The sequence below is a fragment of the Drosophila rhopaloa genome, unplaced genomic scaffold, assembly GCF_018152115.1.
Source record: "Drosophila rhopaloa isolate 14029-0021.01 unplaced genomic scaffold, ASM1815211v1 contig_150, whole genome shotgun sequence".
In the NCBI taxonomy this organism is placed as follows: domain Eukaryota; kingdom Metazoa; phylum Arthropoda; class Insecta; order Diptera; family Drosophilidae; genus Drosophila; species Drosophila rhopaloa.
Genome location: NW_025335029.1, coordinates 2032843 through 2058920, shown reverse-complemented (window position 1 = coordinate 2058920; position 26078 = coordinate 2032843). Strand labels below are relative to the sequence as shown.

The 26078-nt window shown below is 40.9% G+C and overlaps 1 protein-coding gene across 5 annotated transcripts in view; it reads right to left on the bottom strand.

Moving 5' to 3' along the window:
- Positions 1-26078, bottom strand: part of LOC108052568 (ecdysone-induced protein 75B, isoforms C/D) — a 109897-nt gene that overhangs the window by 5571 nt on the left and 78248 nt on the right. For 3 of the 5 annotated variants that reach the window (XM_044456787.1, XM_044456788.1, XM_017134979.2), the window contains 2 exons: positions 11173-11317; positions 462-700 (listed from right to left, as the gene is read on the bottom strand). In XM_044456787.1, the coding sequence (XP_044312722.1) occupies positions 462-700; positions 11173-11317 (384 nt within the window). Of the gene's footprint in view, positions 1-461; positions 701-2224; positions 3260-11172; positions 11318-11469; positions 13038-26078 lie in introns of those variants that run through there. The other 2 variants (XM_017134978.2, XM_017134980.2) reach the window with 2 other exon arrangements.

Below are 26078 nucleotides of genomic sequence, written 5' to 3'. Positions count from 1 at the left end.
CAGAAGTCGGCGGCCCGGAAATGTGACTTCGCCTACACCGTAACCTTTGGCGGACTATTAATATAGATTGTATTGATAGACATAGGGCTGTTGGCATTTTCATCATTTTATGGCCAATTGTTATTTATGATACTACCCTAAATGGTATTGGAAAAAGTCTGCAACATATGTTTGCTATAATTCAATCCAGATTTTTGTAAATAATTAATTTTAAATTCGGTAATAAATAAATTTATTTGGGAAGTCACTAAAGGTGAATTTACTAGAACATAGATTTATGTACCAATAATATTGTAAGATATTAAAATAAATCGGATCACCTATCTATCTTTGGTTTTCAATGTAAAATACATGTTTTATTTGAAGTTTCTAGCTTGTTTCCTATATTTTTAACTAGTTTCCTATACTCATTAGACTACTTTAGCCTTAATAATTTATAATAAATTCAAAGTACAACTCACCAGAAGTGTGGGCATGGAGTAGGAGGGGCAATCCCGCGCCCGCTGCCGCATCGCCGAGACCTTCTCCTTGGTGAACTCGCAGGTCTCGAGGTGGGCGCGCAGCACGGCGGCGAGGAGGCGTGGCTGGTCGTCCAGCTCGGTGGCTAGGGCTCTTTGCTGGCCGCGATTCTGGGTGCTCTGTTGCATGGCCGCCAAAATACGCGCCTTTTCGCGCTTCGGCACGCGTCCAAAACGCACAGCTGCAATGGGAAAGAAGCGACGGAAATTTCGGTTAGTTTTCGGCCTTGTAAGCGGTGCTTAAACTTAAACTTCAACTTAAACTTGAGCATAAAATTATGGTTCCCCATCAATTACACACTTCATTGCACGCAGAAAACAGGTGCAACAGACATCTGTTGCCGTTGTCCTGTTGTCACGCAGGAAGTTGTCCGTTTTCCCCTGCAATTTACTGCCCTTCGAAGTGGGTCATTGCCTCAGCTGCCGCTGATCTGTCAGTCTACAGTCTTCAGTCTTCGTTCGTTGGTCTTCTCCCCCCTGTTACACTTTCTCTTTTTTTAGATTTTTAATTTCTGCCTTTGGCCGCAACCGAAAAATTTGTATGTGGGTGAACTTTCACATTTCACCAACGAGGGGAACAACAAATCAGGCACGTTTGCGGTCACGTTTTTCGCACTAGGAGTGAAATAAAGAGGAGAGTGCAAGAAACGGGCATCGACAAAAGTCGGTCGAATTGTGGGTGCGCCAATTGAGAAGAAGATTTGCAACAGATCAAAAGACATTTTAAGACCAAACAATTGCAAAAACTAAATGATTTATTTTATATTTTTAAATAGTCAAAAGTACATGATTTATTTATACAACTTATTTATCAGCTCACTTAAAGCTATTTAACCCAATTTCTTTTCTTTTCCAAAGCCTTTTACAGCCCATTCAATATATTTTTAAGCCCATTTAGAGCTATTTATATTATTTTTCTAAAGCCAGAAAGCAATTTGCAACCATCAGACAAAATCTGACAAATGTTTGGCCAACTTTTCAATGTCAAAAGAAATTTCTACTCGCACAATTTCACTCCGGCTCGATCGCAAAAGTGAAACAGGCACTCTATTACTGATTTTTCACTGCTTTTTCCAGCAGCCAGCGAGAGAGTGTGACCCACTTGGCGCGCAGCGAAATTCAGGTCAAACGAAATGGAAAATGAAGTCTGCGCAGGCGCAACGGCGGACTGCGCGTAGAAATTAGAGCGACGCGCCGCATCGTCCAACTTTCCCATGCGGAGAGACTGAAAAAGTTGGTCAAACATGCGATATTGTTGCTCCGCTCTTTCGTTTCGGCTCTTTTTATTTTGCTTTTAGAAAATAGCAAAGCAACGCAACGCAACGCTGCCTTCGCCGCAGTTTCGATTCAAGTTTAAAGCTCTTCCGCGGCAAAGAAAAAAATTATTGTATGTTTATAAACGAGGTCACCACTTCAATGGCGCTCGCTTTTGGTTGTTGCTATTTGTTTGGAGGCATCGACGGGAGAAATATAAAAAAAAAAGGTAAACAAAAAGCGAATCAAAAGTGGAGAATCTCAGAACGCCTGCATTTCTCTGGGAGTTTTTTTTCGCTTTTTTTTTTTTTTTTTGGAAACCGAAAGCTGGGTGTTATTTTAATTTTGTTCAACTCTTTTTTCTAGCCAAATCTGTGTCAGACGGCTTAGGGAAATTGGCTTGGCTCTTTCACTTTCTAACTCTTGTGCGACTTTCGGATCGGTTAACTTACGCGCATTGTGATAGTTGACGTTGCCTTTAAGTATGCCCTTCAATATCGGCAGTTCTTCGCCCATTTTTCTGTTTTCTGTGCTTGTTTTTTGGGTTTATTTTGACGAAATATCTTGACTTGGTCACTTGTTGTTTTCCCTTTGGGGGCACATCAACCACTCAGTTGAGCTCGCTCATTAAATATTTTTTTTGGATAACTCTTCTTGGTTTTTTGGCACACACACAGCTTTTTGGTTGGTACTCAGGTACATGGATATTTGTTTGAGAAACTTGTTGTTATCTTATTTGCACTTAATCTCGTTTAAATATTTTTTTAATTAACTGCTGTTTTGTTGTGAGAGGAACTTTGTTTGCTTGCTTTTCACATTGATTTAATTTTTGGAATATTTAGCAAATAAATTAGTGGTTGGTGTTGGTTTGGTTGGTTATCATTTTAGGCGCGTAATCCAGACAGACGAGTAGTGGGTGTTGAGTGTTTGGGGAGACTTGGTCGACTTTTCTTCAAATTAACAACTGCATTTAACATTGATTGGCTTTAACCAGCATTTTGTTGAATTTAATTAATAATTAATAATTTAAATAATGATTGCCCTTTAAATATTGGTTTAGTTAGTTGGGGCAACTGCGGCACTCGCGTTATTCTTGGCTTATTTCGGATCCCGCGGATCGCTGGCTAATATGACAAAACTCGACAAGGTCTCGAACGCGACTAACTGTAAAAGCCAAAGCGCGTTACGAATATACCCAGAGGTATGGTATATGGTATGTGGTATCGTATCGGGCAAATCGAGGAGAGGAGAGCGAACCTCAACTGCGGCGACTGCGACGGCGACTGAGCTCCAAAACAGAGGCAGAAAACTGAAAACGCCGCACAAAACACACAGGCAAAAAAAAGCCGCTGAGGCAACGACCAACGGAGCGGTCGAAAGAGAGTTTTAGAGCGGACTTAAGAGCGGGAAAAGCTCTTTCCCAATGAGCAACCTTTGTTATTGTGCGGGGGCAACAAACCATTATAAGAGAGCTGAGTCAGTGATAAGGTATGTAATTCGTTTTGATTAAAATTTATAATACTAATAATAATATTTAATTGTATGACAATGAATATAACATTTTGAATACAAATTCTGGATTTTATTTTCAGCCTTTTTTATACTTTTCCAAATAATTTCCCTTTTAACCTTAAATTTGAATACTTAGACCATTTGATCTCATTTAAGCTTAAATATTGTGAAAAAATTTTGCATTCTTTAGTATATATTTTCTTTCCTTTATCCCAATAATACCTTTTGTAATTGTTTTTTAACTTATTGAAACAATGACCCACCCCACAAACAAAGCAAGTTCAAGCACTGATAAGCTTGTCCCAGCTCTTTATTTTTAAGGACGCTTATCTGTGCTTGTATCTCTCTTTTCTTGGATACCATCTTCATCAGCTCGGAAAAGTTCAACAAACTCGGAAGAGAGATATTAAGAGCAATACACTCTCTTTAGAACTCTTAAGCTTAAGAGCTTTTCACCACGGAAGAGCAAATGATGTTGAGTTGTGCAAGCTTTCGGAAAGCTTTGTCCATACTTGTCATTTGGAATTTTTTGCACTAGGCCATTTTTCACGGTGCGTATGAGTGATGTTTGCTGAACATTGCGCATACGTTACGTTGACAGGTGGAAAATCTAGACTGGAGGCTGGGACAAGTAATGAGATTGTTAAATCAAACTTGATGACTTCACGCCTGAGTGGATAATTTACGACACCACTGGCCCCGTCTGCTTGTCGAGGGTTAAGCATTGAGTTTGCATTTAAATGCAGATTTCGCTGCCGCCAGAGCTGACTCACTCCGATCACTACGAACTGACGTGAGTGTTCCAGATAGTTTGTTTATCCAAACTCTGGCTTTGTCATCGAGTCGGTTCGGTTTACCCCAACACCACACCACTGGTCAATGAACCTAGTTGCCCGAATGAGGCCACAAAAACGTAACAAACGACGACGACGGACAACATTTAATAATCATTCCGGCGATGCGACGAAAGTAAAAGTGAAAGTTGTTTGGCTCCGTTTTTTCGGGTAGAAATTTTCGTGCGTGCCATGGAAATGCAAGCGAGTTGATTGGTCAACAGTGTTGGGTAGTAGGCCTATAAAGGTTGCATAACGCCGCGAAGATTGGGGCTAAAGACCGAAAACACAAAAAGGCGGAAAGACAGAGAGACAACTGGATTTAACTGGGGCGAAGGTGGCCCAAAAAACGAAACTATTGCGATGTGATAACAGGCCGGTAATTTAATTGGTTCATATATAATTACTTCCATTATTGTAACTTCTTACTGCTCAAACTCTATTTTTGTTTAAAATATTTGGAATCTCTAATTAAAATCTTTAAATATTAAATCGTAATACATTTTATAATTATTAATTTCTCATCTCTCATTCACAATGCAAAACTTATATAAGACACTTCGGCGGTTCGAGAGGAAACCAGTTCAATAGCATCGCTTCGGTCATAATTGACATTCACAATAATGCCGGCAATTAAAAGCCAATTAACAAGTTTCACTTTCACTGCGACAAGACGAAGTGACGCTAGCCCCATTTTTTACCGTGCCATCCCAAGTGCCTTGTATCAAGTTGCTTTCTAAACTCGAATTGTTTATGATTTCTTGTTATTGTTTGGGCATTAGTGCGCCTGACTTCCTGAATTACGGGGAAATAATAAACGAAAGCCGAAAACCAAACTTGTTGTTTGCGAGACAGCCGAGTTCATTGCACTCCCAAAGCGGAGAAAGGTGGAGAAGAGTGCGGCGAGGTAGGCCTACTTTCGGTTTTGGGGTATAGCAAAGGTGATTCACAGACACCTCTGGATGGCTTTACGTAAAGTCACATAAGCGACACAATTGTTGTTGCTTTGGTTTTTGGTTTCCTTGCGTAAGTTGTTTACAACGCGATCGAAGCGTGTGGAAAGAGCCACACGGACAAATAAAAGGGGGCACACAAAAGAAATGATATGCCAAAGAAAGGGGCCGAAGTGAACCCCAAATAATAATAATAATAATAAAGCCATCATGCGTTTGTTTGGAAGTTTCTTGAAATTTCTCAAGACAAAAGAAAGCCCCCGCATAAGCGAGTATTTTTATATTTATTTTCGGTTTGGAGCCTTCGCCGTCGTTGGCTTTTTGTGGGTCATGAAAAATGCCTCAATGAAAAACGTCGGGGAGGTCGCCGCCGCGCATTTAGCGCACAGCACTTGACATCGCTCTGATCGCTCAGGGTAGAGTAGACCCTGTGCCATATTATTAATTTTACATGAAAAGGTCGTGCCTCGTTTCATTTCTCATCGATGAAGTGTGGAGAACAAAAGGCGAAAATTAAACAAAAGGCATTCAAAGGCAGTCGCATTACAAAATATTGTTGTATGCGTATTTAAAGGCTAATTTGGGAGCACACTGCGTATAAGTAATGTGTAAGGTTACTTAAAAAAGCAGAGTTTTAAAATCTTGTAATATGTTACTTTGCACTTAGATAAAGGTATTACAAAATTAATATTAATATTATTACCAAATCATAATTATAATTTAAATTGAACATAAGCTTTTAACTTTTTCTAGAAAATAAACCTATTATACCAAAAAATATTTAGCACCATCAAAATTCTCTAATATATTTAGAGTAATCGATCTGACAAGCTTCTTCGCCAATCCCTGACCTTTACAACTCTCCTTCGAAAAAATGCCATTAAATAGCCAACTTGTTTACAAGTTCAGAAATTATATTCCCCCTGCAAATGAAAATTGGGTCAAGCTGATCTGCATCTATGCATTCGTATTCGTATTCGCGTTCGCATCGCCAGCGAACGGACTTCAAACGCATACGCGAAAAATAATTCCATTTCGTGTCTAATCATTTTCGAATAAATGCGCGCCAATGCCGTCGCTGTCGTCGCTGCGGCAGAGGCGAATGACCGTGCCTGACCCAAATAGAAGTCGCTGCACTCGGCGACAAACTGCAGGCCCCTCGCTTTAACCCCTTGCTGCCCCCACGGGCAATTCGCATTTTGCTCAGCCTCTGACGTCGTGCAAAAATTGCAGCCGAACGAAACGAAACGAGGCCGAGTGCAATGAACAGCATTCAGCACAGTGCGCGAAAGAGAGGGGGCATAGGCGAGCAGAGAGAGAGATAGAGACGGCATGCAAATGCAGCTTCGAACAAGTTGCGACTGCTCGTTGGATGTTGCAATGCGAAACCTTCGAGAAATTTTACAAGAGTCGTTGAACTCTGCGGCTCGGTCGTTTAACTGTGGCCCAAAACGACGAAGCAGCAACACAAGCAGCAGCAGCAGCAACTGCAACACCAGCCAACGGCAACAGCAACACCAACAGCAATATTGCTGCAATATTGCTCTCGTGCGCTCTCCGTGAGATTTGAGAGCTGGAAAACTAGTTTTTGGCGCCGAGGCATTGAAAAAAGCGAAAGTACATTTTTTATTTCGCCCGCTCCTCCCCGGGAAAAATACAGAAACAACAAAAAAAAGCAGAAATATATATGTATGTATAAACTCGGCTCGTTTGCCAGACGACGAACGAACGCTCTTCGTGGCGAGAGGTAAATGAACCTTTTGAAGGTTCAACTTGCGTAGTAGGCGACGCTGGCGTCGTCTCGTGTAAAACAAGTTTGTTACGTTCGTCGTTGGCTGTGCTGCCACTCTTGTGGCTCTTGCCTTCTTTCTTTTTCGATGCTTTTGGCGCTCTTTTCTTTGCAATTTCACCGTTAACAATTTTTTTGTGGCTGCCTTTTGTGAGGCAGGTGAAGGCAAGGCAGGCCAGGCAGCAACTTTATGTAACCAAAGCGAAGAAAAACAAAATATAATAAAAGAAGCGTCAGCAGGCGGCTAAAAACTCAAGTTGTCAAACAGCTGCCGTTCTTGGAGTATTTTTTCGCAGCTCTCTTTTGGCTGTCTTTTTTCCCTTTTTTCCCATTTTTGTTATTTTTTTTTTTTTGGTTTTGGTGATGGATGACACGCGTGAAATGATTTCACTTATGGACAGTAAGTAATTGTATAAGCGTCAAAGCAGGAGAGTAATTGGGCAAAAAAGTGGCATACCAATCAAACACCAAAAGAAATGAAATTGAATTGGATTTGGTTTGTAAAATTATAAATACAAGCTTTTCAAATAAATGCTAAGCATACGATGTTGTATTATATGTGCTCTGATCTATGCATTTTGTGGAAACAAAAAAAAAAAATAGAAAAATCCAAGAATCTTAATAGTACTAATAAAACTAACCAAAACATTCGAGTTTAAACATGGATATACAATTGGCGAATACTACTGCACTGGCCTGTTCAATCTTTTCGATTGCCTCACATAAACCTTCACCAGCTCTTTAGAACAGCCTCAGTGTATCGTTTGAGTCCCCCACCGACTGACTGTAGAACCTCACCCACATCGTCATCATTAGCATTTTGTACTTGAAGCTGTAAGCTGTGAGCTGTTTCAGCGCCGCCCACTCACGCGCCCACTCTCATGAGCCGATTCGAAGGCTCCTTGAACTGCTCCAAGTGTTCAACTCCTACCAAAGGCCCAACCCCGAAAACCCCAACCCCCAACCCGCAACCCCCGACATCGGCCCCTTGGCCACTATTCTCCTTGTCCGCCTTGTTCTCGTTGTTATTGTAAATTTTGTGTAGCCTCCAATATTATTTTAGTCAACAGCTTGCCATGAGTATCTGTGTGTAGCACTGGCATTTTAATGTATTTGTAATTGACCTGAATAAAGTTCAAAACACTCGCAGCGGCGAGGCAAGGCGAAATCTACATGCATGGTGTTGTTGTTGGTGTTGCTGCTGCTGCTGTTGCTGTTGCTGTTGCTGCTGCTACTGTGTGTGTGTGTAGCCTCAAAATAATAATGATTGCGACAACAACAACGAGCATGTCGTAGTTGCTCGTTTCTATATATTTATGTGTATATATAGAAAAAATGCTGTGCCTTCGATAATTGACAATTGTTTGATTATTTTATGTGCTTTTGGGACACACCAGCAACTAATTGCTACTGTACATGTTGCTTTTAGGTGCGGTTATCTATTTGCCTCACACTTATTTTGATCGGAAGATTAACAAGAGTTTTTAAAAATTGTCCCTTAGATAAATTTAGCAATTAATTTTATCAGAGAATCTTAAAAACCCTATTTTATAAGTGCTTTGTTTGTTAATATTAAAACTAAACGGCAATAACTTTATAGCTGATTATTAATGCTGCAATAAAAATTGAAATTTAAGAAACCAAAATAACCCAAATGTTTGACTAATCTCCAAACATTTTAACCGACCTCCACCCCTTCGCCTTACCCCTTTTTCGCAGGCTTTATCTCGATTCTCGCCTGCGCCTCGTTCGTGTTGCATATTTACTTTCAATTTGCCTAACCTCGCGCTAATTTAAGTTCATTTCAATTAAAAGCCAGCATGTGTGCATGTGCATGTGCCAGCTAGCTAATAAAGAAAAGCACTGCGCGACCACAAATAAATATATAGAAAATAAGCATATATAGCGAGTCCAACGATATATTGTTTCTATTCTTTATTTTATTTAATTTTTTTTGTGGCCAACCCACGGTGAACTAATAAATTTGCAAGTAAATCCGCAAAATCAAATGCAAAATGAGCAGCAAAATTAAGCGACGACGAGTGTTGTGCACATTGTTCGTTGTTTACTATCGGCGCTCACACAGATACGAAGCTACGCACACAGGCGCAAACACCTTCACTGCCGCGCTGCCGCTGCTCTGCCGCTGCGCAGCGGCTGCGCTGTCCATGGTGACCCAGTTTTCCTGCACGTCAGCGACGGTCAATGAACTGAGCTGAGTTGGGACGTATTTTATTTGACTTTTTCGAGGGGGGCGCTTGTGTGCGCTAAATTTCGGTTTCGTTTTCATTTCTTGCGTTATTTTCGTGTCTTTGCAATACCAAAAAAGAAAACCCAATAACAAAAAAAAAGCATCAAAAAACACCAACAAAATGGCGCCTATTACTACTGGCAAAGAAATTATGAAAGCAGACGAAATGTAACGAAACGAAATGAAATGAAAAAGAAAGTGTTTCGAAATGGCCGCCAATTATTTTTTTTTTCATTTTCAAAAAGGGAAAGTAGTCGCTTCTTCGTGATTTTTTATAAACAAAAAATAAATTATGATTTCGTGGCGTTTTCTAGGTCAGTCGCTCTTGTTTTATAACTGTAAATTGTTCATCAGCGGCCCTCTCTGTTTTTTTTTTGTTTTTTTTTTTTCGGCGTGTGCGTTTTATTTTAATTTTCCTTGAAAGATAAGGCAACCCAAGCGGCAGCGCAGTCGCCGTCGCTTAAATAGCACACGGTCATTTTTATTATAAACAATTCGAAATTTGTTGGTTTGCTTTTTTTTCTCTTTGTTTTTCTTTTTATTTATTTCGATTTCATTTCATTGCTGTTGCCGAGTTCGAGTTTGCTGTTTATTTCGTTGACGGTCGAATTTTTGTACGGTTCACATGACTTATTTTTGGCACTAGCTTGGTTTTGCTCTAGGCACAGAACTAGTTCAAGGATTTGCTAAAAAATTATTGCGCTTGGCTCTAGGTTAGTGGCTAATTAATGGTAGGATTTTAATGGTGACAGCATAGAGACCTCATTCATTTTTTGTGTCGGTAAACAACGCCATAAAATTAGTAGTCAGAAATAATTGGGGGTGGTTATTAGGAAAAATAGAAATGTCATGATAAATGTACAAATGATTTTAAAAATATATTAAGCAAATGAAAACTGGCTATGTAAAATCACTTTCCAAAGCCTTGCAAAAATTCCAAGTAATAAACTATCTTAAACAATTTGTTTTAAGCTTTTTATTTCATATCATAAATCCTCTTCCCATCTTATATCTTCATCGAACATTTTTCTAGTTTAATTGTTGTATTTTTTAACCCTACCTAATAATTTTGTAATGCTCTCTTTTCACTTTCCCATTGCAACACCCGCGTGCTCCACATACGAAATAAAATATCAAAATCTAATCCATCAATTACAACATCGAAGGCAACAACAAATACTATTTTACACAAAGGCCGCGTCTGCGTGTTGCCTACAAAACAGCCTCTCCCCGTCTCTATCCCCCTTGTTATCCCCACCTCTTTCTCTCTCACACACACACACACACGCACGACCACTTTCGTTTTCGTTTTCACTGCAAACAGCAAACATGGCCGCCCAGCTAAAAGTCAATGAACGTGGAAAAGAGAGTGCGAGAGAGTTTGAGTGTGTTGGTTGTGTTTGTGTGTTGTGTTTGTGAGTGTGTGTTGTGCTTTCATAATCGCTGGCTATTTCCTGTAAATATTTTCCGGGCTATGAGCTTAATTTAAACAAATTATTACAAAACTCAATAATAACAAATGCAGTCAGCGTAACGAAGAGAGAAAGAGACAGGGAGAGAGAGCACAGAGAGAGACAGGGAGATGGCCTCGCTCTGCTGTCTCCATTATGGATTTGGGTTAAGTGCGTTCATTCAACTTTTAACACCATTTCGAAATGGCGCACACTTCTCGCCGACAGCCTGCTCTCAATTTATCATGCGGGTGTGTTTTTCTGTTGTTGTTGGTCGGGGAATTTGTTTAAACAAAATAGACAACTTTTACTTTGCCGTGAAATCGCGCCAAGCGAAATGTTGCAATACAGGCACACAAGCACACACACTGAGAGCTAAAATTTCGTTCACGGCTGGTCAATGAACTCAACTCTAAAAAGCCGAACTAACTTCGTGTGGCGCCCGAATCGCCTCGTCTTCATGTTGCTGCTGTGTTCTCGGTGTTGCTGCTGCTGTGCCTGGTGTTGCTGCTGAGCTTGATTTAATTTCGTCTGTTCTTTCGGTCTCAATTTTCCTACCCCATTTGATTTTTGCATAATATTTAATATAATAAAAGACTCAAGGTACTCACCATCGCGACTCATGCCCACGGCAATGCACTTTTTCAGGCGGCAATATTGACAGCGATTGCGATTGATGCGCAGAATGCTGCACTGCTGATTTTTGGTGCAGGGGCGATACTGGATCTTTTGCTGGATGGAGCGACGGAAGAAGCCCTGTAATGATAAAGAAATAACACAAATTAGCAAATGATAATCATTAAAATATTTAAAATTATTTAGGAAATTATTAAAATTGATTAAATATATATTTGAAAGTGGCATTAAAAGATCCCTAAAACTGATATCCTCTTGACTATTAAACCTACATCGGCATCTTCGTTTGCTGCCATTGCTGGTGTATTTCTCCCCGTATTGGCATTGCTGTTGCTCAGCGCCGTGTCCAAATTCTCATCGAACTTCTGGCACAGGTAGTTCAGCTGTGAGGAGTCCAGTCGCTGGTGATGCTGCTCGCACAGCTCATCATCGCAGCCCGAATCCTGGGCCTCGTCCATCTCCTCCAGCTGCTGTTCATCGCTGCCGTTGCAGGTGCAACAATTGCCCGCACTGGAGTTGCTCGAGTTGCTCATCAACGAGCAGTTGCTGTCGGAGCTATCCCTTCGTTGTTGTTGCTGCTGTTGCTGCTGGTGTTGCTGTTGCTGCTGATGTTGCACCTGGTGTTGCTGTTGCTGCTGATGGGTTTGTTGTCGCAGGAGATTGGCGATTTCCTTGTGGGTCTGCGCCGAAAAGGGACTATCACAGTGCAGCTGCTTAATGTTGCTGGTGGGTATTGCAGCTGGCTTGGCCTCGAGCTGCTGCTGGTGCTGCGTGTTGCTGCCGCCGGTGGTCTGCTGCTGCTCCAATTCCCGCTGCTTAAGCTCACGCGCATAGCGAATCTTCTTCCAGGGACACTGATATTGCTCGTAGCTGCTGTCCTCGAGCGATGTTGCCGCGGGGTTGGCACTCGGGCAATCCTCGTCGCTGTTGGGGCAGTCCTCATCGATGCCCGACTCGCTGTCATTTTTGGCGCTCAGATCGGCACATGGCTTTGGTGTTGCTGCTGGGGCTACTGCTGTTGCAGGCTGCTGCTGCTGCTGATTCTGATGTTGCAGCAGCAACACAATCTGCTGCTGCTGCTGACTAATACTATTTGTTGTCTGGGTGTTGTTGCTGTTGGTGGTTGTCTTTACTAGTGTTGCAGGTGTTTGTTGTTGCTGTTGTACGATTGCTGCTTCGTTTTTCAGTCTTTTGCGTTGCGGTTGCTGTGGCTGCTGTTGTTGCTGATGCTGTTGCAGGTAAACAATTTGTTTGGGCGTCTGCTGTTGCTTGTTTATGGGCGCAGATTCCAGCAATTTGACCAAAGCCGAGTGTTGCTGCTTTAGCTGTTGGCTCTTGGCCTGCTGTTGATGTTGCTGCGGGTTGTGATGCTGCTGCTGCAGTGGCTGATGTTGCTGCGGTGTCGCGACAATGTGCAGATTACCGCCACCGTTGCCCGTTAACAGCACTATCGTTGTGCCGTGTTGTTGCTGTGTCTGCTGCTGCTGCTGTTGCTGCAGGGGCAACTGGAGTTGCTGTTGCTGCTGCTGCACGGGAGCAACCTCTTGCATTGCACAAACCATATTTGAATTAGAGATTTTTTGCTTTTTGGCTTCAGAATGACACTTGAACTCTCGATTGTTGGTTGCTCTACGATTTGCTAATAAGGAACATTGCACACTTCACTTTGATCTCACTTCACTGGCACCAACAAAAATAATTGATATTATTTGCTATTGAACATTTGTTGCTGTTGGCTCTGCTCTCTATCTCTTTCGCTTGATCCAGCTGTATTTATGATTTTTCGCGCGCTTTTCTTGCTCTGCACAACCGCTGCCGTCGACGAGCAATTTGCGAATGAAAGCAGCGTCCACCAGCAACACAAAACGACCCCAGAGCAACACAAAACTGCCAGCCGAAGTGGCTTTTTTGTGCCTCGTCTTGCTTCGGGTCCGCTCTCTCGTTCTCCCTCTTTCGCCCCGTCCCGCTCCCACTGTTGTTGCTGCTGTCTTTTTGTGTTTTTGTTTTTGTGTGCCAACTGAGGACATTCACTCCAAGCGTCGACAGCGACGCCAGCGTCTAACAATAGATGTTGCTGCGGGGACTGTGTCTCTGGTGTTGCTGCTGGGTATTGCTGTTGCTGTTGCTGTTGCTGGTGTTGCTGTTGCTGCTGCTGCAGTGGGGGCGCCTGGTAAACAATTCTTGGAACACCCACGCGACACTCTGATTTCTCAGGTAGCTCAGGTATCTCAGGTAGTTGCTGCCACTGCCACCTGACTGATCAGCTTTGTTTGATAACAAAACAGAGGCGGGCGGGCAATGCTGTTCGATTGTTCCCCATAGATTCCATACCAAGCGAGTTGTATTGTGTTTGCTCATGTTTTGATAAATGAGTGACAAATAAGATTAATTGATATGGGGGCTGGCTGAGCCATCAAAGCGAGTATGACAGGCCTAAGAGGATCTGAGATCTGGAACGATGTTCCCGAACGCTTTTTGGGGTCAGCTAAACCAAGGGGTTGGAGGTGTATTTCCAGAAAAGTTAGGCATGATTAAGATAAAGTTGCATGATAGCTGCCAAGTGGTTTATATTTCAGGTGCAGTTTCAATAGGAAATATAATAATATATAATCTTGGCTTGGGGCAGACAACTTTCTTACTTCAGCTTGTCATTAAAAAAAGGTAAATTAAAAATTGTTTGCAAATTAAACAATTCTTAATCAAAGTTCTTAACAAAAAAAAACAGAAAATAATAAAGAAAAAAGATAGTGTAATTTTTTTATGGTAGAAAAGTGTTTTTATACTTGTTTTACTAAACAAATGTCTAAGCAGCTGTTTTTATTCACTTCTTTAATACCTTACAAATATGACCCATATTGCATGACAATCCACGCCTAATTAACAAAATGAAAACAATTTGCTTTGGCAAATATTTTTGCCGCATTGAAAATTTGTCAATCGCTGGAGGTTCGATGAACTCCATTTCTCCCAACCAGATGATTTAATAAATGTATTAAATAATATTTTGTGCGCATTGTGATTTTTTGGGGCCAAATAATGCACACAAGTTGTGTGTGTATGGCGACTCTCGCTCACACATAGCTATATAGCCCCCTCTCGCTCACACACAAGCTACGTAACCAAAAAGCCCCAAAACGTTAACGACGTCAGCAGAGGCAGAGGCGGCGGCAGAGGCAGCAGCAGAGGCAGCGACTGCGGCGGTGGTTCAGTTCAACGAACCCCGCCATTGTCGTGACCCACATTTCGGTCAGCCACCTTCGAATGTGGAGCTGCGAAAGAGAGGGCTATATGCGCTTAAAAAGAGACGGGGCTAGAGAGCCGAATGGCAAGCCGAAGACGAACGAACTCGAGCCGAACTGCAAAGAGAGCGATGGAGCGCTGCTCTCAATGCATTTTGCATGCAAATTTGCTTGCAGTTCAGGCAGTTATATATCTACGTACATATATAGATGGTACGTATATATGCAAGTTTTGAGCTCTGGCGGTCGGTCAACGACACAGAAACCTCAGGTGGGCTTGGCTTGGCTTGAAGAGGGTGGGGGGATGAGGAGAGGGGTGGGCGGAGTATCCATACATATAACTGTCGAAATGCGTTCAAGGAAATCTTTGGCAATTAAAAATTTGCACACATTTTTTTGCGAATTTTTAACGAAGCCTGCAATCTAAGCTGCAAAATCTGAGGTCATTGCACTGCAGTGGGGGTGTCGAGAGATTTGCACTCATTTTCGAACACGGCTTTCGGGAACTTTCGGGAACAGCTGTGCCATTTCCCCTCTCTTTCTCTCTTGACACCCCCAACTCCCTCTCTTTCTCTCTCCGCGGCGTGGCCAAATGTGAATGAACTCTGCTCGCAAAGCGAATAACAAGTTTCAAAAGAAAGTGAGAGCACTTCCACACACACACAGCCACACGCATATACAACCTGCTCTCTCTCCCCCAGTATATCCCTCTCTTTCTTAGCCCTCCTCTCGCCCTCTCTTTCTTACCTCCCCCTTTTTCTGATCCGCATCGTCATTTTATAATTCATTCTTTGTTTGTTTGTTAAATAATTTATTTTTTTGCTCTGCGTTGGCACATTTTTTTCTTGTTGTAATTTGTTGTTAATTTGGTTTTTAATTTTTTTTGTGGGGTTGAGTTCTTTTCATGAATGATTCTATGCCGCGGGGTGTTCTCTTGTCTTTTTGTTTATTTTTCTGCCAGTATTTATTTTGCTGAAACCGCCTACCTGTTGGCACGATCGCTACCTCAAAAACTGCTTGACCAAGATTTCTGTTCTGTTTCGGTTCTTTTTATATTCTTTGTTTTGCTTGAGGTGTTTTTTTTTTGGGGAGGGTGCTACCGTCGGAACTTGACATCAATTCGATCGATCGATCGCCCCAGAAGAGCTGTTGAGCAGGTCCAAATATTGCCGGGAACTTGATGGAAGCCAGGAGAAATTGGAGGAAAATGGAGCGAGAGCGTGTCTGGATGGGTGTCGAAATTAGCTCAAGAGATCTTTTTAAATTTAATGGAATTTTAAATTTGAAGTGATATTAAAGTGATATTTCATCGGAAGTTAATATTATATTCCAACACTCTGCGGTTGTTTATTTTTCAGTCATTTATTTTAGTTTATTGCTTAATTTCACACTCAGATAAAATACCTGTCCATTATTATCAATAAAATTTTCCAGACATAAACAAGACATTCCCCACACCTCCCTGAAACCATTTAGAAACTTCCCGACTGATCTTCCATCTACACTTTTTCATTTCCCTTGTTCTTTCTCCCCCTATTCCAGTGTTCATTTCTGCGTCAACCGCCCACACGTATTAAGAAACAACACACACCGTCACATAAACAGACAATACCTAATCTCCTGTCATAACGACGATCGTTTGTTGGGCTTTAAGAATTCCCTCACCCGCTTTTCTCCCAGCCCCTTTCTTCCTGTCCCCCTCTATTCTTTCATTTCTTTTGGGGTGCCATTCGATGCGTCAGCAATTAGCACGTGCCTGGGTTTTGAGACTCAGACTGGGACTTCAAATCCGATCCGGAACTTTATGGCGCTTTACAGTTCATTCAACGCTCGTTCGTCAAGCTCGTCTTGAAGTTTATTCGACAGTTTCTCATAATACCAAGCAAGCAATACAGTCGAACTTCGTTAGTTCAAACGATTTTACGATTCGTAAAGTACTTTTAGTTATAATAACAACGATTTTTGAGTTTAGCTAGCGAATTTTTAGCAAAGCGAATTTTTAGCTAAGCGAATTTTCACACATATCAAATTTAAACCAGTTTTCGTGCTATTAATAATTAATGCTGAGAAACCTCTTGATAAGGTATAAAAAGTATGCAATAACATTTTAATTTTAGACTGGTAAAAAAAGAAGTACAATTTTTCAGAGCCCACTTTTGGAAACATTTTTAAAAGATACCAAATATCTAGAGATTTGAAATTTGAGATTTGTCATAAACCAAATTATAAAAAATTAAAGTTATGAAATTATAACTGTAGGTGATGTGATATGATGTGTAAATAAATTATGTTCGAACTACAACTGTGCGACCTGCGACTGGCCGCCCATTCAGGTCAGAGGTCAACGCTCCCAGCCACCAAGGATAATTCTCCTCTCTCATCTCTCCCTCTTTCTCCCTCTCTTGCTCTGGTTGTAAAAGCAACACGAGGTCAGCCGCACGTAGGCAAAAAAGGGAAGTAGTCCTCTTACCCTCTCGCTCGCACTTGCAATCCTCCCCCACACAACACACAAACACATACAGTCGCACTAAACACACACACACACACACACTGGCAATTTGGCCTCGCGCTCATTGACGTCACTTCTGCAGTCGCTGGCTCTGCTGCTGCGCTGCGACTGCGCTGCTAACGCTCAGTTCGTTCAACCCGCTGCCTTCATGGTCGCCTTGCAATAGTTGTTATTGTGGGGCACGTTGCTGTTGCTTTTGTGTTTGTTCTTGCAACGGGGCTGTTTCTGGGGGTGGTTGGGTGGCCGACTGAGAGGGTGGCTTTGCGTGGCCAGGAAACCGTTAAGTTAATTCTAGAACAAGCTAAGCTAATCGAATACAAGTCCTTATTTATTGAACTAATGGTAAATTATTAGACATGATTTTTATGACCTACAATTTTATCATTATATGACATTAAAATGTCATGTATAATATGTCATGGAGCTTATTGTCAAAAACAGGACGATACTACTTTTTCCATTTCGATCTCTTATTTAAGTAAGATGAATTAGTTATTGTAGTTATTTATTTTTCAACATATAATATTGGTCAGGCACAGCAAACATAAAAATATTTGATTAAAATTGCAACACTTAAATCACAAAGAACTATATTGCAAAATAAAGACTATAAATAAAACATAAGAAGACAGCTCTATAATGTAATTTCATAAGTTTCTCATTAGGTCATATTCCCTGTACACTAAATTATTCAACATAATTAAGGCATTGTGGGTGGCCAAATCTAATCCAGATTAACTTTGATTTCCAGGTAACCACATTTAATGTGTTCCCACACTGGCAAAATAAACCACAAGGCACTAATGATGACAAATCAGAAGTCAACAAAATAAACCAATATTGAACTCCGGAATCGGAGCCACGACAATAAAACGGAAATACCTTTCACATTTCACATTTTGTGCCAGCGAAGGGCAACTGCTGCAGAAAGAGAGGCAGATAGCAGCGTAGAAAGAGATAGAGAGAACGAGTGCAAGGGACATTGCGACAGCATCATCTGAGCTCCCGAAAAAGGCAGCAACAAAAGTAAAGCACCAAGGCGACCGACAATTGAGGACATTGCACTGCAATAACCTTAAAGAAAATGGTATCAACAGAGAAAAAGAGAGAGAGGTGGAGAATCGAAGAAAGAGAACACTCTCTTGACTTGGCGCTCAGCAAAATGGTTTTTTTTGCATAAGCAAAATATGTGGGTGGGGGGTTTCTATTTGTGTGCCTAGGAACAGTTGCCCCGTTAAGAAGAGTGTTCTACGGCGAAGAAGAAGCGGAGAGGAAGTGACCTCAGGAAGGAAATGCATTGCATTTAATTGGTCAAAATGGCCAGGTGCTTTATTCGACCACTTGGTTGCCATAGAAATAGGCTAAAAGAAAGATGAGTCAGAACACAATCATTTTAAAAAGGTTCATAAGACCTAATGGGGATCATAATTCCGTTAGATTCACTGCATTTCTTCGTATTATCTATAGATAAACCATTTGGTAATCAAATAGCAAAGGTATTTTAATAAGCGGGTTGCTATAATAAACAAAACTTTGTGATTACTTTCGACCTAGTTACTGTATTTAATAAAGGAAGGAAAAAAGTTCATACTCCGATTCTAGAATTTACGTATAGGTGCCTATACCAAAGGGTTCGGTGACTGAGCGACTCACTGATTAAAAACTCGACAAAGAATCAAAGCCAAAGGACTCCCATTACAACTCAAAGGCAATGCAGCTCTCTATCAACCCAGCTCATACCCTCCATATACTTCTCTCGTTTTTGCTGTGATTAGTTTTCCACTCAAACACTTTCGTTACGATAGTGAAGAGGAAGAAATGGAGCTCTGTCCTTTAACCAGGCCAATGAACTCAAGGCGCAAAATTGGCGCGCACTCTCAGCAGGGAAAACGGACTGCTGGTTGTATGTTGTGGAATGGCATGGAAAGAAATGGAAGACACCTGTGCCCTGTCAGACGACAGAGATGCCCACATCCCACAGCCCACAATCCCCACCCCACTTTTCACTTTTCCGTGTTTTTCGGGGGTGGTGGGTGGCTGGGTGACTGGGCGTTCGGGTGGTTTCAGCGGTGTCTCGGTTTTGCTTTGACCCACTTTCCGTGCATTCAACTCACATTGCTGGGGCCAAAAAACGAAGCGAGAGCCGAGGCAAAAAAAACCGAACCGGATGCACGGGTTCGGGGGTTGATTGTGGAAATATACGAAAATTTTTAGGGGTTACGCTCTGGGTGCAACGAAAGTGTTTACCTCCACCCCAAAAAGGTGAGGAATGGGGGGGGGGAGTCTGCTATTGGTCATGTGACGATTCTCTGGGTGCTCCCGTAGCTCTGGGGTCTCCGGATTCCAGAGCTGGAGCAATGACCGCAGCTGGCCAAAGTTGAAGGATAAATGCCGCAGAGAGAGAGAGAGGGCGTGTGGAGGGTATAGGATGTTCCCCTGGTCATCTCCACATTTTGTTAAATCAGTGTGGCGACCATTTAGTGCTCCACATTCAATGCGTCTCATATTTATATCCGAATATTTATAACCACACATATGCTGCTTTTCCCCCAGCTAGTTTTGTTGTTTGTTTTTTTTTCACTACTTTGTACTATTTTTTATTTGGGTACTTGTCTCCCATCTTTTTGCCAGTTCTCCCCCTTCAGTCGTGCGTCAGAACGAGCAGTTCAATGAACTCGAGGCAATTATTTCGCAATTACTTTTGTGTGGTTTGGCCTATGATCTATCGATAGATAAGTTCTAAGCATTGAAACACGCCTGGATAAGCTTGAATTCAATTTGGTTTGGGGGAAGTGTCGAATTAGAGACACCATGTTTGGTTAACTACACAAATTATACAAGTATTGTGCATTCCGGTCGATTTAATAACAAAATTATCCTTGTTCCTTAATTCGTCTTTCAATACGAAATAAGCTTTATTATTTCGATAACCCATATTACTTAATTGCTAATACAATAAAGTAATCGATTATTTCGATAATGACATTTAAATAAAACTTAGTTATTCCCATGATAATCATTCCTAAATATGTTTAATTTGACAAACTTTATTATAATTATTATTAAGTTAACCACAAGTCTACCATTTTTGAATTGTTCTCTTGACAAATTGGTTTCGATAATCAGACAACCAAATTAATATATTTGTGTGATGATTATTTTAATGACACTTGAATGACAGCATTATTAAGCACTTTGTAAACAAAATGAATTTAAATTTACCCCAACTAAGCTGCCCTATTACCCAATTTTCGACAAGCCTCTTTCCCCCAATCCTCTGCAATTGACGCAAGTGGTGGAAACACTTTTCGGTGCTCAAAACAATTATGTAGCATTATTGCGCGATTGTTATTTGGGTCTGGTAGGCGAGCAAACAAAGGTAATCATACAAAAAATAATAATGCCAAACAGCTAAAAATCTAATCCAAGACAAGTCAAGCAATTGCGGCAAATATTAAAACAGTTGACCAAACACTCGCAGCACATGGGGCATGAAACTCGTTTCGGAGACCCACGAAAAAAAAAAAAAGAAAAAGAGAGAGGCAAGGTCTTTTGCGTGCGACTGCAACAGCAGCAGCAGTGCGAATCTAACTGCAGTTCTGCGCAGGTCGTTGCCATTTGGCAGAGCGCGAAAGAGATGGGGCTAGGCCGAAAGAGCGAGACGGGGATAGCAGGTGATGACGGCCTCAAGCTGACCAAAGTGCAGTGAACTCTGGACGAAGTCGAAGCTGAAGCCGAAGCCAAAGTCTCTGCCTCTGGTTCTGCCTCTACCCGTCCCTGTCCCCCCACAACTTCCGTCCCACTCCCACACCCACTCCCTCGTAAGCTCCATCTCCCTCTTCGACCACATTAATGGCCGGTATTAATGTAATTTCAATCATTGTTTTCGCCTTTTTCGGCTGCCTTCGCTGTCATATAAATTCTTCACTGCTGTTGGCGGCTCTTTTAATGACTCACCCGAAAGCCAGACTTCCAAAAATGATCAAAACCAGCCAAAACGTAAGCTCACGTGCTGTATTTGGGCGTTCGCCGCTTTTTTTTGCGATTTTTTCGAGTGTGATTTGATTTTGTTTCAGTTGCAACGCATTGAGATCTCTATCGCCATCTCGCTCGGCTAAGTGGGCGCTTTAAATGCTTACACTCGAAGAAAAATTTTGAATTTAGAAAATAATCGACTTTGAGAAAGCCATATCTATTTTTCACACGAATAAAAATGGGCACTGGGTATTAAATTCACAACAGATTAATTTGGTTGTACGATTATTTCAGATACTAAAAAGTATGCAATATTAAAAAAATTTAATTAAATTATTTGGACCAACAATGCGAATTTAACTTAATATATGTATAGCTTTAAATCGATTATATAACTTTCATTTATTGCTAGAAGTTAGAAAAGTTTTCTCTCTGTACACGAGCGCACAGCTGCAGCTTCGAGTCGTATTATGCAACAGCTTTGAACAATTTATGACAAAAGTCATTGCAAATTATTTTCAATATTGAGTCATATATGTGAGAGACTGCCGCAGCCGATGCAAAAAACAAATTCTCACTGCAGGAAGTGGGCGTGGTCCGAGTTGATTACGGTCTATAATTGAAATATTGAGTTCAGAGTTCTAGGCAATCGGGAATATAGTAATTTTGCTACATAGCCATCTATCAAGATTCGATCTTTATCGCCAATATTTCGGTGTTCGAGCAAATTATATGGAATTAATCAAATTTGGCCAGTCGACAAAGAATTTCGGTTGGGAAACAATGGCTAACTAGATATTATTAATTGGAGTATTTAATAAAAATAGTGCAATATTTGATTGCATTAGCCATGTATAATGTATTAAACAACTAAAGAAAATTGTATTCAAAGAAACATTTACTTATACGAGATATTTTGGTCAAATAATTTTGAATTTTTAGGCCAGACGGCGCCACTAAAATTACTCAATGTGCTGAGCAATAAAAAGATTTAGTATTTTGGCCAATACTTGATAACCTCGAGCTGTTTAGAGCTCGAGAAGTGGCCATTAACCAGTCCGCTTTTCGCCCAAAATCAAACAGCTCATAATCCTTTTACGAGTGGGCACAATTGCAAAGTTTTTCAAAAAATTTTGAGAACATTGCGTCACATTATCGAAACTGAACTGAAATGCTTTGTGGCCAACAAGTTTATCACAAGTGCTGACAGCGTTTGTCCAATGGCAATAATTTATTTGATTAATTTATAAATTGCATTTGCCCGACAAGAGCAACAAGAAAATTGCCCAGCAAATCTAATGTGTGTTGTTTTGTGAGTGTGTGTTGGTGTTGGTGTTTGTGGGTCCCTGTGTGTGTGTGTGCGATGCAAAGTGAGGTCGCTGCCGTTCAATAACCTCGAGTGTCTGCGGAGAGCCTCTCTACGCAATGCAATTGCAGCCAACGAAGTCAACGAGCATGGCAACAACTCTGCACATATAGTCTATAGAGTACACTATAGAGTACACTATTTTACACGCACACTAGGATAACGAGGCGCTTGGCAACACACAGATACGCACGCACACTCAAAAAAAAAACACTAATCGGTCGAGTCCGTTCGTCTGTTTTCGTCGCTCGTTTGTCCGCTGCGTGGTAATTGCTTTCGGGGGGATTTCTAATGGAGGGGGTTTACGTATTGGGGGATTTCTAGGGGGTTCTACAAAACTGGGATATCCAAAGGCGGGGGCGCAAAGAATAGTATGTGGGCGGGGCATCCAAAGAATGCATTCTTTGCAATCCCAGTATTCCAATGACTTACTCAGGTGACTTATTTTGCTTGAAATGGGAACACAACGCACAAAAGGAGAGAGAAACATACCTGAAAATAGAGTAAAAGGAAAGGAGAATATTAGAATAAGTTGGATAATATCGGGTTAAAATACTAATACATTTTCAGAGAGCTTTATAAAATTTCATAAAATGAATTTAGAACATATAACCTGAATAATACTACAGCTAACAATATTTTCTGTTTCTACTATTTAAATTCAAAAATGAATAAAAATAAAACTTTAAGATAAGAAGAACATACTATCAATTTTATATGGGATAACAAGAAATGTTATATTTAAATGGTTCCACAAAAGTACCTTTTATCGGATAAATGCATCCCCCTTATTAAAAGCACCCGGAAGTCACTCAAACTCAATTTTACTCCATGTCTTCACCAATTAAACGAAACCGAATTCAAATAAATGCATCCCCAGCAATGCCAGTCAATCTGGAGTTAAACTCACTTCATATGCAAACAGCACAGTTAGGATCTCTTGAAAGAAACATAAACCAAGAGAAAACACGGACCCCAATTAACAGCGGGCAATCTTATCCGCACCATCTCAGGCCATTTCCACCATTTCCACCATTTGTGGCACTCAATCATAGAGACCCAAGCACTTATCAGAGTCCCCATCAAAAGTGAGAAGCCACTGGAACTCCGCACGGAACCCTACAGAGCTCTATGGATAACTGGGAACTCTCGACTGTGGCTCCACTTCACCTGCCCATTTTCCATTTTCCAACTTCAACTTCAACCCCCCGCCCCCTTGGGCAATTAAACCAAATCAAAGACCCACAAAGCAACAAGAACTGCAGCAACAACTTCATATGTTATACGTTCATATGTACGTTCATTCGGTGTTAGTCAGCGTCGTTATCGCATTTCACAATTTTAGAACAAGCACACTCACACTCGCACACACACACAGATACGTGCACTCACACCAGCGGAAAAACGCAGCAGGCAGAGAGTAACTAACCTAACCCAAGCTAACCTACGCTAACCCAATTCGGCGAGTTCAATAAACTCAACCGCAAACGAGAAGGCAAACTGGACGGCGACGGGGGGGTGGGGTCTACGGGTTTTGGGGGGTAAAATGCCTCTTGGATTAGGGTATTCCCCCGCCCCACTGCCCCCTGCCATAATACAATTCTAAAATATAGATTAGCTGTAAATCTTCAAGCCTAATCAGCGGGCATACAAATAGAAATGCACCGAAAGAATCACGTTAAATATTTCGGTACCTTAAACTAACTCGTTTTTCTGATTTAAATAGAAATTAATAAATGGTTTAGATAATTAATATATTTCTGGCATTGTAATTTAAGAAAATGTTAACTAATATGTTAAACAATATTTTATTAGGTTCAAGAATAATAAAGAAAACAATAAAGGCAATTAATCTCTTAGTTTATTTATGACTTATATTTTATTAAATATAAATACATGTTCTGCATAAAAATTCCCTGTGTAATATTCAAATGAGGTATTGTTGCTAAGGGAAAGCACATAATTTAGAAAATCCTTAGATCTATATTCACTCCTATTAATGGTATTCTATAACTTAACCGATCTTTTTTTACCCAAAAAATTAATTTGATTGACTAAAAACAGGCCTTATTATAGTACACAAATGTTTTTAATTGTTTTTCTCAGTGGCCAAACGATATTTCTAGACTTCTATAATGACATGCATGCTCTGCTCCGATCTGGGCCCGAGTTTTCCTCAGTTTTCCTCAGTTCTTCGGTCTTCTGTCTTCGGTGGGCCTCAGTATTGCGGCCTGCCTCAACTAGAACTTGCTTGACTTCGTTGCTTTTGCTTTGCTTTTGCTTTGCTTTGCTTTGCCTTGCTGACTGCTTTGCTTTTCGGTTCTGTTCTTTTCTGTTCTGTCGCTTTTCCATCGCTGTTTTGTCGTCGTTTCTGAGCGGAGCAGCAGAGTTTTCCGCTGGCAGCGGCGCCCACTCGAAGTTCATTGCACTTGGTATAGCGGCATATTTTGCATTCGTCTCCGTCTCTTGCTGATTTTTCTTTTGCTTTTCTTGGGACTGCTGCCTTTTACTTGGCAGTCGTAAGTCGTAATCTTATCTACTTCGGCTGTGTGACCCACAACACAGGCGAAAATGCCTTTTGCCGAAAAAAACCAAAATAAAAACTAAAAAAAAATTCCTTTGCAATTTCCTTGCCTTTTTTTCTAGCACATTTGTGCTGTCGAAATAATTGCATTAACGACACACACTTGCAACTAGAATTATTATGCTTGTCACTTAAAATTTTGTAGGTTCTGTTAATTAAAAGCAATTAAAAATAGTCTTCGCCTCTCAAGTGGATTCCTGACAACGTCGCGTCGTTTGGTTTTTTTATTTTTTATTTTTTTTGGGACTTATTCTGACAGTTCTCTGACGGAAACACGAATTTTAAGCATTTGAAAAACGATTTGTCGCTGCACTCACACTCGCACTCGAACACTTTTATTATTAGATTAAATACATGTTGGAAAACCAGGGAAAACCAGAAAACAAATGAGACAAACTTTTTTTGGCGGAGTATTTTTGTGTGCTTCAAAAAAATGGGTTAGGCGACAAATTGATTGTTCTGTGCGTTAGTCTGAAGGAGAAAAGGGAAAAGGGAATTCGAAATTTTAGAGCGGCGTATTCATAAAACTTTTAATTTTTATGAGCATAAAGACGTCTAGATTTATTTAAAAAAAAATAACATCAAATTACCTTTGTTTGCAGCCAAGTCACTTAGACGAACTTAGCACTCAAAATAGGCAAATAGCTTATGAGTACTTATTCAATTGTTAGAACACCTTAATAACACGACTAGAAGCCGAGTTACTAGAGTCTATGAAATAATTGGAGTGCTTTTGATATGTTGTTTCTGCATCGATTTCAATGAATTAATTGCGCTCAAGTTGAATGACTCGTTGCATCTGTCACCCACTTGAGAGCGCCGCTTGATTTTTCAATTTGTTGTCGAAAAATACAAATTTTCTTGGACCTAATGCCTATGGATTGGTGTCGGCTCGAAATTCAAATATCAAACGTAACTGACGAAGCCCAAGCTCCAGCCAGCGAAATCAATTGCGAATTTGAATTGTAAAGAGCCGAGGAGAAACAACACAACGAGATCTTAATGCCTGGGCAGAATCGACGACGCGGTTCGGTTAGGCTTGCTGGGCCCATTAAATGCAATTCCATCTACTTGACTTGGGTCCGCCATCGAGTCACGTTTTTTTTTAAGTTTTTTTAGTAGTTCTTTTTTTTCTAGAGGGGGCTTTTGGACAACTCTGTTGAGGTGATTGTACGGGCTGGCTAACAAGGTACGTGCTGCGGATTTCT